This window comes from Lepidochelys kempii, chromosome 9, assembly GCF_965140265.1.
Source record: "Lepidochelys kempii isolate rLepKem1 chromosome 9, rLepKem1.hap2, whole genome shotgun sequence".
Taxonomy (NCBI): domain Eukaryota; kingdom Metazoa; phylum Chordata; order Testudines; family Cheloniidae; genus Lepidochelys; species Lepidochelys kempii.
Window position 1 is genome coordinate 5,394,817 of NC_133264.1, and position 12,852 is coordinate 5,407,668.

Sequence of the window (12,852 nt, forward strand, 5' to 3'; positions counted from 1 at the left end):
AACCCAGCCCAACCAGAGCTGGGAGGGATGGCGGGGCAAGCCCAGGGGGTGTGGCCCCGTCAGCCTGCCCTGCACCTCAGAATGTGCCCGAACCCGGGACTGAGGCGCTGAGGCTGGAGGGATTGTGGAGGCTTTGAGTGTTGGATGGACATAGAGCTTCCTCTCAGGCATCTGGGATTTCTGTTACACTCCCACTGAATGGCTACGGTTTGCAATGACCCTGGGGTGCTGCCCCTGCTAATGAAGGTAGCAGGATACTACCTACTAGATACTACTAGAAGGTACTAGGATAGATCTGTGCACCAGGGCAATTGCTGGGTGAACGCCTGCCTCCCCAAAGGGTGTAGGGGTCACTCCACACTTCAGCAGAGAGGGAAGCTCCCCTGCTTCCACTGATATTTCAATTTAAATGTGATGCTTTATTGAACTGATACAATCAGGACAAAATACCAAAGCTAAGTATTGGTCTATTAACATGGAAAATACAGGAAGCAGGAGGAGGAACTGCTCTATCCAGAACAGGCCCTTCTATTGCAGACGCACTAAAATTCAGCGGGGGCCGTATTTCAACAGCGACGCAGACAGAGTTGCCTTTTCCGTGTTACGTATAAACCAAGCCAAGAAACTCCTTCATCTTCAGGCCACGGCTCTGCCCAGGATTCTGTTCGAGAGAAGGAAAAGCACGCTGCAAAGCAGGATGGGACCAATGATTGATAAGCAACCCCTCGTTTCCTGCCATGCAAACACCCAGGTATGTAATGCCCAAGAGGGCTGTAATTAAGGATCTAAACTCGCTGTCCTGTGAACATGGTCCATGCTTCTGGCCTGCTTTAGTGCCAAGCTCCTCCACTGGGGACTCTACTCAAATCTAGGCCTACATCAGCCCCACTCCCATGGAAGGGGACAAGTTATCAGGGGATAGATTAACTCCTCGGGCCAGATGCTCAGCTGGTGAAATCAGCATAGCTTCACTGCAGCCAATGGAGCTACATGGCTCCTCTGGCTCCTGGCGTTTACCCCTCCCGCCACCCCAGAAGGGATCGGGGAGTGGCCCTCCAGTTCTGCAGATGATCCAGGATGCATCTTGCACACAAGAGCAGCTACTCTCAAGTCCAGCCTCCCCTGGGGCAGCAAAGCCCCCTCTGGGGTCCTACCCTTCCCCTCTCAGGGGGTACAAGGCATAGAGAGTATCTGACAGGGGCACAGGGCCCGATCTAATGCCCACTGGAGTCAGTGGGAGTCTTTCCATTCATTCCACTGGGCGCTGGATCAGACCCACAGAGGGGGGCACAGGTGTCAACAAGAGGGGGCATAATGTGCCCTCCTGCTTTTGAGGAGGCCAGTTTTTTTTACAGTCCCTGTTTATTACCCTGGTGCATTACAAATGGACATTATCAGTCTCGCTAGAGCATTTCATGGTAACATTAAGCATATGGTGATTTCCCAGGCAAACGGCTTGAGCCAGATTTTTTTTTCTCCGTGAAAAAGGGAAGGTGCATTAGCAACCCATGTGGATAATATTAGGGAACCATTCTGAGCACTGAATTTCCTACTTCCCACCAAAAAGCACAGCAAGGATGAGCAAAGCAACCAGAACTGGTAACATATAACACAAGAGCTTCCAGTCGCTCTCTGTGTCTGTTCCCCGCCAAGCCAGCTGGCCAGGCTGAGAAGTTGCAGGCAGAGAAGCAGGGATAACGAATCTGTAGGTAAACAGATAACAGATCCCCAGAGCACATGCCTCACAATGGGTCGTGTCATGTGGCCCTTCCACATCTTCTTCAACTATGGGGCCAGCTAAATCACGGTTTTTGATGAACTCTTGGTAGCATTTCTCACGGATCTTCAGCACCAAGTTGTCCAGGATCCTCTCAATGTTCTCCTGGCTGAATGTGGGTGTCTCAAACTTTGCTCCATGGCACTTCTTAACTTCTGCCCACAGACCCTCATCTTTACCTGGCCCTGGCCCTGGCTCCAGTCCAGGTGCATGTGGAAGAGAATGAGCACTTGAGCCGATGGCCAGTGATGGGCACAGCTTGAGCACTGAAACCTACAGGGGGAAAGGAAAGGACATTTAACCCGCCGCCCACGCCAGCCCCCAAACTTAATGCTGAGAAAGACTCATCCACTGACATTGGGCTTGATCCTGCAAGGTGCTGAGCACCCCCAAACCCTGTTGCTGTCCATGCAAGCACCTCCCAGCAGCGCTCAGCACTCTGCAGGATCAAGTCCCTGTATGGCATAGTCATAACAGCATTCACTCACATTCACCTGCCCCCCTGAAGGATCATGCAGCAAAGTGTTGGACAAATTCATAGTGTTGCCAGCTTGGTAATAGTTAATAACTGAACACTCCAGCAGACGTGCCAGAGCCTCCCCTGCCCCGCCTCTTCCCCCTGAGGCCCCACCCCTGCCCCACCTATTCCCCCCCAAAGCCCTGCCCCCATCCACTCCTCTTCCCCCCCCCGCCCCCCAGATCAGGAGGGACTCGCTTGTGGAGCCGGGGCTGGGAGCTGCAGCTGCCCGATGAAGGGAGGAGGTGGCACCAGCTGAGCCGGGGCTGGAGAAGGTGATGACCCAGCGCCTCCCCGCCTCCCCTGCTCGCAGCAACGGGATTTGGGGTGTCTGGTCAGTAGATCTGACCAGACACTGTCAGGTCCCCTTTTTGACCGGACTGTCCGGTCGAAAACCCTACAGATTCAACATATTGGGTTTCAAAGCTGGCTCCGGTTGGACTCAATGGGAGTTTTGCCCATAATATCCAGACCTTTCTACAAACATTGCCAACTCAAAGAACTTCCCCAGAGGAAAGCTCCAATGCAATTAAGTTTCCGCCCCTAGTTCTAGATGGGCAAAGACTCCACTTACTAAACAATCAGAGTAAAACCCAGCCCCCGTTCCGCCTCGGGTTTCGCTGGGGAGAATAGTCCCTTCCTCTACATGGGTTCAGCATGCCCGGGGGTCACATTTCATGCAGCACACCCCCTGCAGCTTTCCAACTGGTTTCTAATGAACCCTTCCGAGCAGGACTGAGCCTAGAACTGAGGCACCTTCCAATTTACAGCTGAAGTCTAGGCTCATTAAGGAGCAGCCTCCAATCAGAATTTGTTTGCATCTGTGGATCAGTCTCTCGCCCATAACGAGAGATGAGCAAAAAATTCATTTGGAATCATTTATTCCACAGTTTTCCTCTCTCCTTCTCTTCATAGCCAGCAAGCAGAGCACGGTTGTCTTGACCGCTGCCTATCACACTGACCAATACTGGCTAAATTTTTCCTGATGCTGTCTGTATCCATCTGTTGTCTCTTGTCTTATACTTAGACTGTAAACTCTTTGGGGCAAGGACTGTCTTTGTTCTGTGGTCAGTTATGAAATTGAAGGCGGCATATATCCTGCAACAGTAAATTCACTGCTTCCGCCAGCTTTCTGCTTGTTTGCTAAACTACGGATGGAAATTCAAGGGAATTTGTTTAAATACGCCGTCTTGCTCTAACCACGACATCATTTCCACTTGTGAGAGGGGGGAGTCACAATTTCCTGCTCTACAGACTTTGACAGTGGTGGAAAATGCTAATTAACAGGAGGCAAATATTTAGTGCCCTCACGGTGACTCATCAACACTAATAGCTAGGTGCCGTACAGCTAAATCCCTTTTACACGTGTGTGCAGCGAACACAAGGACTAGCCCAATCGATCGTTCAATCGCAGCTAGTCCCAAATCTCTCACCTGCCCTCCCTGCTTCGCTCCCCACTAAAACTAATGCCAGGAGAAATTCACCTTAGAGCATGGGCGGCTGGTATGATAGGCCGGGGGAGACGACCTTAACCCAGGCTGTGGCATCACCCACGCTCCACCCCAAGGCCCCGTCTTCACTCCCCATCTCCCCCAAAGCCAGCGGCGGCTCAGCTCGGGCCGGTGGCCAGGGCTCAGGATGGTTTGGCCGGGGCTCCTCCTGCCACAGTGGGCGGGGAGGGGGCTCAGGGCTCTGGCAGGCAAGGGAGGAGAAAGGGACAGGAACGGGGGGCTAGCCTCCCCAAAGGCGGGGTTCCCGCGTCACCCATGCCTTTGCGCCTCATTCACGGCCCAGTTTGTCTGCTCCCCCTCACCTGGCAAATGCTTTTCTCTGCTAGTATAGGCGCCATCTGCGTTCTGGGTTTCGAGGACGGAGGTTATCCTCCACAGTGAGAGACCAGGTGTCGTCTGGCTTCTCCCATGCCATCTTCTGATCAAACATCCGCTGCCAGGCCTTCATCTTCTCACCTTCCCCTTTACAGCCTCTCTTGAGCAGCAGCATTTACTGTCTGAACCAGGAATGTGACTTATTTAAGGGGGGATGGGGGGGCTCCCGGGTCTGCAACCTTCCCCTCCCGCTCTGAGGAACAGCCTCGCACAGGCGGGCTCCTTTGCCTCCTTGCTACAGACTCAGGACCCTGGGTGTGGAACCAAGCTCAGGGCTTGTGAGAAACGAAACTGAAAGGGGAGCTGACGTGCTGCCGGTCTGCAGGACTGCCCTGCCCACAGGGATCAACTCCAGATTCAGCCCGGGGACCACACATCCCTGCTGGAAGTCCGCAGCTTTCTCGCCCCCTCGTACACACACAGCCACCCCACGTGGACAGGGCTCCGCAGATTGGGACAGGGCTCCCCACGTGGACAGGGCTCTGCGTCCCGCTGTATCCCAGCTGGCTTTGCCGCACTGACTCCCTCCGGCAGGCATCTATCTCCCTTTCCATACGGGGGTGCTGCCACGTTGCTGCCACCAGGGGGTGCTGCTTCAGGGAGAAAGGGGGGGACTTGCAGCCGGGGCAGATGGTCTCTGGATCAACGTTTGGTGGAGCGTGATGGGACAGACACATGCTATGCATGTGGGGTCTTGGGGTGCAGTGCAAGAGGAGCAGGCCGGGGCCCCTTCTGAGCATGGGCCCGGCTCCATGGAGCCACTGGAGCCATTGTAAACCCGGCACTGAGCAAAACTCTACAAACTGGGAGTCATCAGTGGAGAGGGAAAAGCCCAGCGGAGGGATCTGCTGTCAGGTCCCTAGAGGCCAGTTCTCAGGGGGGAACCCTGCATGCAGGCCTGGGACTCACCAGCTCCCCACACAGCCAGTCCTGCCCTTGCCCTGGCTGGCTCCAGACTGCCTCAAAAATGGCCTCTCCCCTTTCCTGAGCTCCCTGGGAAGGGCTTCTCACTCCCTATTGGTGCCAGGCAGACTCTGAGTCTGCCGTGGCTCCCCCTCCCTACCAGGGACAGTGCACCTCCCCCTGAGCTGCCAGCAGACCGAGCCCCAGGAATCTAGGTCATCTCCTTGGGGGTTACACTTGTAACACCGCCCTTTAAAGGAAAGGGTGCGGAGGAGAACTTGCCAGGGGGTTGCAGCAGACTTTCCAGCTGGCCCGTGGGACGGGGAGGTTTCCAGGACGTTTCATGGGAACGCATCAGACCCTCGTTGAATTGAAAGGGCTCAAGGCCAGGCCAAGCAGCCTGACAGACAAAAGGCCTGAAGTTGTGAAACAGCTCCCAAGTGCGGGTGGGAAACGTTGTGTCGACAGTCACTGAAGTTACAGGCACCACGGAGGGTACCTAGACTCCTCGCGACTCGATTGCAGCCACATATTTAACCTCAGGCAGCTTAGAAAATCATGCCCAAGGGGCAGGGGTTCCGCCGGCCCAAGAATCAATGAAGCCCTAAACGCTCCTTTGAACTCCTGAGGATCAGGTGAGCTAATTCAAAGGTCTTTTGCCTGACGTACCTCTTTCTGTTCTATTGCTCGGCTTCTCCAGGGCTGGATCCTGGGAAAGATTATGCGATAATTAAAGGGCAGTTCTACTCTGAAAAATGACCACGTAAAAAGGCCACTTAGAGGTCCTTAGCTACCATCCCTCAATGGCTCCTAGAGGAAATCTGCTCAGCTGGCCAATAAAAATATTTTTTCTAGCTCTCAGCCCAGTGCACGCATTCCGCCCTACATAGACAGGTACATTATCTATTATTACTAGGCTTGGCAGAATTTGATTATTTATATAATTTTGGCAGGAAATAGCCACGGTTATTTTTAAGCATTTTTTTTTATTTTATTTTTATCTCTGTAAATTTTCACAGCTGCAAAACATAATGGCTTAGGCTTTTTCCCCCCCAAACATTTATTGATTTAAATTTTCATAGTTGTGGGAAATTATGAGGCAGGCGGGGGGTGGGGGGTCAGACAATAATTACTTCATGATAGACAATGCTGCAATTCAAAAAATTAACGCTTTTTAACCGTTAAAGCGCAAACTGTCAACATTGCCTGTCAAAATATACCAAGTAAATATCCTGAAATCAAATGCTAACAAGGCCCCAAGCAACATTTGTCTTACTTTGCCGATCGGTAAATTTCAATTACTGATGGAAATATTTTTGTATTGGTTTATGTGTGTGTGGTGGAAATTGACATTCACTGACATTTACGGAAAAAAATGTAATCTTTCCAAGCCCAATTATTACTCAGGTTATTACAGTTCAGTTATATTAGGGACAAGTATGAGTGTCGAATTTCCACTAGATTTTGAGATAAAGCAGAACAAAAATGAGCACAGCCAAAAAAATGACCAAACAACAAATGTAGCAACAGCAGCGCCGCCCGTCACAGCTGCTCCCCATGTTGCGGCTGCTCCCCATCTCTGCTTCGCTCCATTCCTCATGGGCAGGAGAGCTGCGTGGAAAAAGAGAAACAGCCCTAAAGAAGGTGTTGGCTGGTGCTTGGGCTTCATATTTCGCATAACAGATGCCCAGCTGGCAGGCTTCACAGTGGGAGCTGTCATGTGGCCCCATTATCTGAGCTTCCACGATGTTCTTGGACAGGCTGTTGGGACTGATGGCTTCTCTGTAGCATTTCCCGCGAATCTTCAGCATCAGGTTCTCCAGGACTCTCTCGGTGTTCTCCTGGCTGAATTCAGGCAGTTCCAGTTTCGGCACGAGACACTTCTTGCACTCCTGTCTGAAGATTTTCATCTTCACCTGGCCCCGTCTCTGCTTCCGGTCCAGGTGCATGTGGAAGAGAATGTTCACCTGAGCTGAGTGCCACATATGCCAGCACTGTGAACACTGAAACCTAACAGGAGAAAGCAGGAGACAAAACTTAACCCAGATTCAAAGCCCTGAACCAGCTGCAGCTGCTAATCTGAGAACTCAGCCTCTGTCCCGCAGGAGGGATTCTGGAGCACTGTACACAGGAGGGGTCGATCGAGCGGTGTAGGAGCGCTATCTACTAGCACTGAGGATTGTACAGCACCGTTTATTAGTTAGTAGGTTCAATACAGCTGTCGTCGTTATGCCTTGCAGACGGTTTCCAGCATGAGTCCACTCTAAACAGGATGCTTCTGCTCCTCTGTACGATGGATATTGAGACCTGGTTTTGGCTACAGATGTTTGACGTTCAAATAGCTATGGGCTCTGGTGACCTCCAGGCCATATCTCATGCTTCCCCGATTCCTAGAATTCCTTCCTGATCTGGAGCAGCAGCTATCGGATGCTGACGCAACACACAGCTTTTTGTAACGGCGACCCATGTGTGGTGACTAGGGCCAGGAAATAAAGAGCAGTCCGTTACCAGCCCCCCTGCATGTCATGCCCTCACTGCGTCTTAGACCACAGCTCCCCTTGGCCACCTTCACACCCCTCCTCCAAACCTACTGCTTCAAGAAGGCTTTGGAGCTGTAGCCCCTCAGAGGTTTAAAAATAATAATGGTCGTGGTCATAAAAATCCCCTTTAGCCCCATCTATTGAGTGTTTAAGCTTTCTAGGGGCAGAGATTCGTTGCTATATGGCTGAGAGTGCCTAGCCCAAGGGAGTGCAAGCTGACAGAGGCCTTTGGGTCCTATCACCATACAAATAACTGTACATCGCATGCGTTAGCGTCCTAAGTGACCACACGCTCATACTGTCCTCTCCCTCCTCTCTCCCTTTCCCGGCTCCTCCTTCTCCTCCTTAATTGAGATTGTAAGCTCTTTGGGGCAGGAATCTCACTTTCATTGTATTGTACAGCCCCATAGTGCTACCTAAGTAACATATAACTATCATCCAAGTGTTCAGTAGAACGAGGTATAGTTTTAGCTGCTCCTGCATCCATATTTGCTCCCAGAATTCCTTCTGCAAGCCACTCCTTGGCGGCTGCCTGCCCACAGCAACCAGCCCCTGGCTCCAGCTGATCTTTCCATTGTTATATGGATCCAGGCTGACCCTTAGAATCTTCCTCTCCTTCTCAAGCCAGGATGGGCCCCGCTGCCTGGAAATGCAGGCAAGGAACACAGAGGTGACGCTAGAGAAGTAAAGCGCCAGCAGCAAAGCCGACCCAGTCTGGGCTTGGTGGCTCCATAGGCGCCTACGAGGAGAGCAAGCTCAGCATAATTCAGCAGCAATAAAGCTTCAGGCCTGAAGCCCTGGGGATGGGGAAATAAACACAGCGGATGAAAATCAGCAGAATGAGTGGGCGGCGGCACTGGGTCAGATTTTGAGATGACACTGACGATGTCTAGAAGAGTCGAGGTGGGTGTAATTCACTGCTTCCTCCAGCCCCGTCCATGTGCATGACCCAGCCCTCCGCTGCCACCCCTGCATTGCCTGGCCTCACTCACCCACCCCCATTCTACCCCTCGGCCTTCTCATCTCCCTCCTTCCAGGCCAACCTCTTGGTCTCTCCCCACCCCCTCTTCCTCTGCCCCTTCTTAGCCCTCCCCTCTGTCACCTTCTCCCTCCCTGCTGGTACTTTCCAGCCGCTTCTCCCTCCCCGCCCATGGCTTTCTGTGGTCTGTGACGGGTCTAGCATGCTCCAGAGCACTAGATTATGATGATAAACATCCAGCACCCAGATACTGCAATGATGGTCACACTGCAAATATTCAGGTAACTAGACATTGTTAGAACTGGTCAAATTATTCCTTAAGATTATTTGCAATGATTGAGCCCTATTTTCTGGTTAAAAGAAAAGGAGTACTTGTGGCACCTTAGAGACTAACCAATTTATTTGAGCATAAGCTTTCATGAGCTACATGAAGTGAGCTGTAGCTCACGAAAGCTCATGCTCAAATAAATTGGTTAGTCTCTAAGGTGCCACAAGTACTCCTTTTCTTTTTGCGAATACAGACTAACACGGCTGTTACTCTGAAACCTGTCATTTTCTGGTTAGTGAATCATTCATAAACTGATCCTGCATTTGTTCATGGGCTTGCTATTTGTAAGGATTCATCAAATGCTTTGGGCTAATAGCCTTCAGCTTCTTCCGTTGTTGCCAAGCTGGCTCTTTAACTGGTCACCTGAGCCACATGGTATTGCTTCTCCTCCCTGATTGGATGACAAGCTTTCTAAAGTGGAGGATAACAAACGATGGAGTTCAGGTGTGAATTTTCAGGCAATGAATCAATTCACTGCTGCTACATTTCGTGCAACTCCTGGGTTTCGCAAACATTTTGATAAATGCCCACTAGTTGTGCAGACATGGACAAATATAGAATAATATGATCTCACTTATCACAGGAAACGGAACTTGGAGCCTGTATTCACAAGAATATTAGCGAATAGAGCTTGCCGGAAAGTTCAAAAATGTCACCAAAAATAGTGCAAAAAATCCACAAAATTTGTCAGTAAACATCTCTTTGTTAGAGCCGATAAGTGATTCCTCCTGTCCTCCCTCCCCATGAAAAATTTTGAGGGAATGTCGAAAAACCAAAACATTTTCCATTTGGGGCTTTGGGGGAAAACCCCCTAAGTTTTTTGAAAAACCAGCTGTTTTTCATGAAAATTTCCATTTGATCCAAAAAGCCGTTTCCCTTTGAATAATCATTTAGGGGGAAGATTTGTCACCAGCCCAAGTCTTTGTGAATTAATTCTTCCTTTACTATTCAACCAGCTCTTAACAGCCTATGGTAGTGCTATAGAAGGAAGATGCAGCTGCTCACAAAGCCCTTTGCTAACCGTGTTCTCCTGCTACCTACCCCTCACCTGGCAAACGCATGTTGTTGCAGGAATTGCTTCCATCCAGGATCCCGGTCGTTGAACTGAAGGTTATAATCCGCCTTCAGAGTCCATGTGTCTCCTGGTTTCATCTGCCCAATCTTCTGAGAAAATATTTGCTGCCATATCTCCATGGTCCCAACTCATCTGCCTTTAGAGCTGGTTTTGTTTCTGGACTGTGACCGTGATCTGCTGAAGGGATCTGGACTGAAATTTAAGTCTCCTGGCTTGTGACTTCCACGGCTGTGGTGGGGGAAGAGACCTTTGCCGGTTGTTTTTCCTTTCCCCATGGCACAGAACCAAGTTTTGTGTTTGCAAAGGTGGACCTTTGCTTCCAGACAAAGTCCCTGTGCTGAGTCACACCCAGAATGACTTTGCTCACACTGCTGGCACTCCGTGGCACAATTTGGCCAGGGCACAATTTGGCCACAACACAATACGGAGCAGCTCTCCCAAAGGAGCCTGCTGTTTTTGCACCTGTAGGACGGTAAATTAGTGGTGGTGCACACTGGTGGCTCTCTCTGTCAGTGTCTCTGTGCATCTCCCATGCCAACCCAGCACTTCGGCAAGTCTGGGTGTGCTTAGGAAGTGTCCTAGGGAGTGTTATCATTTGGGGAGTTCAAATGATAATGATTAAGCTAGTATCAGGATGTTTCTAATATCAGGATGTTTCTAGCCGCCCCCCCCATACATACAAAGGAGCTGGCTGCCTCCCAAATATATAGCAAGGACAGTTCTCTGCTCCAAAGCGGTATAAATAGACAACACACAGGGGAGGATTCAGGAAACGCAATTCACCGCATTCCTTGCTATTTTCATTTTGCTTTAACCCAGTTCCTATGTATTTGTTCACCCCAAACTAGGGTTTATTGTGTGTGTCCATAGGCAAATACTAGCCATTTGGTCCATCTCTCACCACTTCCCCCTATGACCTCCGCTCCCTATATCCACAGTCTTCCTCCCACAGCTTCTTAGGATCTTGTCCCATGCCCGCCAAAAATGCATTGCAAAGTTTCTTATAAGAATGTTGTTTGCATCTCGTGTTCATTTCCCCAGCCCCTCTCCTCCCCATGCCACAGTTTTGATCTTGCCCATCTCCTAGCCAGCCAAGGCAGCTTAAAGCAAGGCAGTAAACAAAGCAATGCCTCATTTAGTTACAGAGGAGAGAATTGCCTTACCCCAGCTCAGTTATGGCCATCCTGAGCCAAATTGTTTCTTAGGTTGTAAACTCTTCATAGAATCCTAGAATCCTAGAATCTCAGGGTTGGAAGGGACCTCAGGAGGTCATCTAGTCCCACCCCCTGCTCAAAGCAGGACCAACCCCAACTAAATCATCCCAGCCAGGGCTTTGTCAAGCCTGACCTTAAAAACCTCTAAGGAAGGAGATTCCACCACCTCCCTAGGTAACGGATTCCAGTGTTTCACCACCCTCCTAGTGAAAAAGTTTTTCCTAATATCCAACCTAAACCTCCCCCACTGCAACTTGTGACCAGCAGCGGATTTACCATGTAACAAACCGTGCAGTGGCATGGGTCCCCGAATGACAGGGGGGCCCCCAAAATGCAGGACAAATCTCATCTGACAACCTGCCCCTGAGTCCCGGCTGGCGGTGCAGCAGGGCTCCGTGGCTGGTGGCCCCACGCTGCTCCCAGAAGCAGCCGGCTGCTGGAATGTCTCTGCGTACCCCTAGTGGCAGGGGAGGCAGCTCCATGCGCTGTCCCTGCCTCAGACAGCTTACGGAGACCCACTGTCCCCCTCCCCACAAGGGGCGCGCAGAGATGGGCCAGCAGCAGGACTAAGGCAGCTCCCTGCCCACGTTGCCTCCCTCCCTCCACACCGCTCCCGGAAGCAGCCGGCATGTTCCTGCAGCCTGGGGGGGGGGGGTGTATGTGTGTGTGTGTCTCCGTGTGTTGCCCCCTCCCCGACTCCGCAGCTCCCATTGGCCGGGAACTCCGCAGCTCCCATTGGCCGGGAACTCCCTCCCCATGAAAAATTTTGAGGGAATGTCGAAAAACCAAAACATTTTCCGTTTGGGGCTTTGGGGGAAAATCCCAAAGTTTTTTGAAAAACCAGCTGTTTTTCATGAAAATTTCCATTTGATCGAAAGAGCCGTTTCCCTTTGAATAATCATTTAGGGGGAAGATTTGCCACCAGCCCGAGTCTTTGTGAATTAATTCTTCCTTTATTATTCAACCAGCTCTTAACAGCCTATGGTGGTGCTATGGAAGGAAGATGCAGCTGCTCACAAAGCTAACCCTGTTCTGGAAACTGGCTGGGAACTGCAGCCAATGGGAGCTGCTGGGTGATGCCTGTGGGCAGCAGCGTGCAGAGACCCGTGTGTCCCCCCCGCCCCACCTAGCCACTGCCAGAGGGGTGTGCCGGTCGCTTTGGGAGCTGTGCCCCCCAAGATAAATGCCAACCCCCTGCCCCAGCCCAAAGCTTGCACCCAGCACCCAAACTCCCTCCCAGAGCCTGACCCGCGCACTCCCTCCTGCACCCCAACCCCCTGCCCCAATCAAGGTACCTCACTTTATTGTCATTTACTTCCTATTACTTATAATATAGGAGGAGGATGAAGAAAAAAAGAATGAAAAATGGGTGGGGAGGGGAGATAAGAGAGAATGTTCTTTTTCTTGGCTGGGTCCCGGGGTGCGGGGGGCAAAAATGAAGCTGCGCACAGGGTCCCGCTAACTCTACATCTGCCACTGCTTGTGACTTCACATCTCAGCAGTGTTTTCCCCAGGGATTGAAATTAGCAGGGGTGTTCAAATTTACAGGGGGGGAGGTCAGGGCCAATGAGGGGTGAGACCGTGAGGGTGAAGGGGGGCTGTATGGCACCATAGTAAAACTGAAAAATGTTTC

General features: G+C 51.2%; 1 protein-coding gene and 1 pseudogene across 1 annotated transcript; both read right to left on the minus strand.

The window, feature by feature from the left end:
- Positions 1–421: 421 nt before the first annotated feature.
- Positions 422–4,416, minus strand: LOC140916849 (receptor-transporting protein 3-like; annotated as a pseudogene).
- A 1,671-nt stretch (positions 4,417–6,087) lies between these two features.
- Positions 6,088–10,230, minus strand: LOC140916850 (receptor-transporting protein 3-like). Its single transcript, XM_073358737.1, has 2 exons — positions 9,979–10,230; positions 6,088–7,093 (listed from the first exon to the last, which is right to left on the minus strand). Exons 1-2 carry the CDS (start codon positions 10,122–10,124, stop codon positions 6,541–6,543), a joined length of 699 nt encoding a protein of 232 aa, XP_073214838.1. The 5' UTR covers positions 10,125–10,230; the 3' UTR covers positions 6,088–6,540.
- Between the last annotated feature and the right edge of the window lie 2,622 nt (positions 10,231–12,852).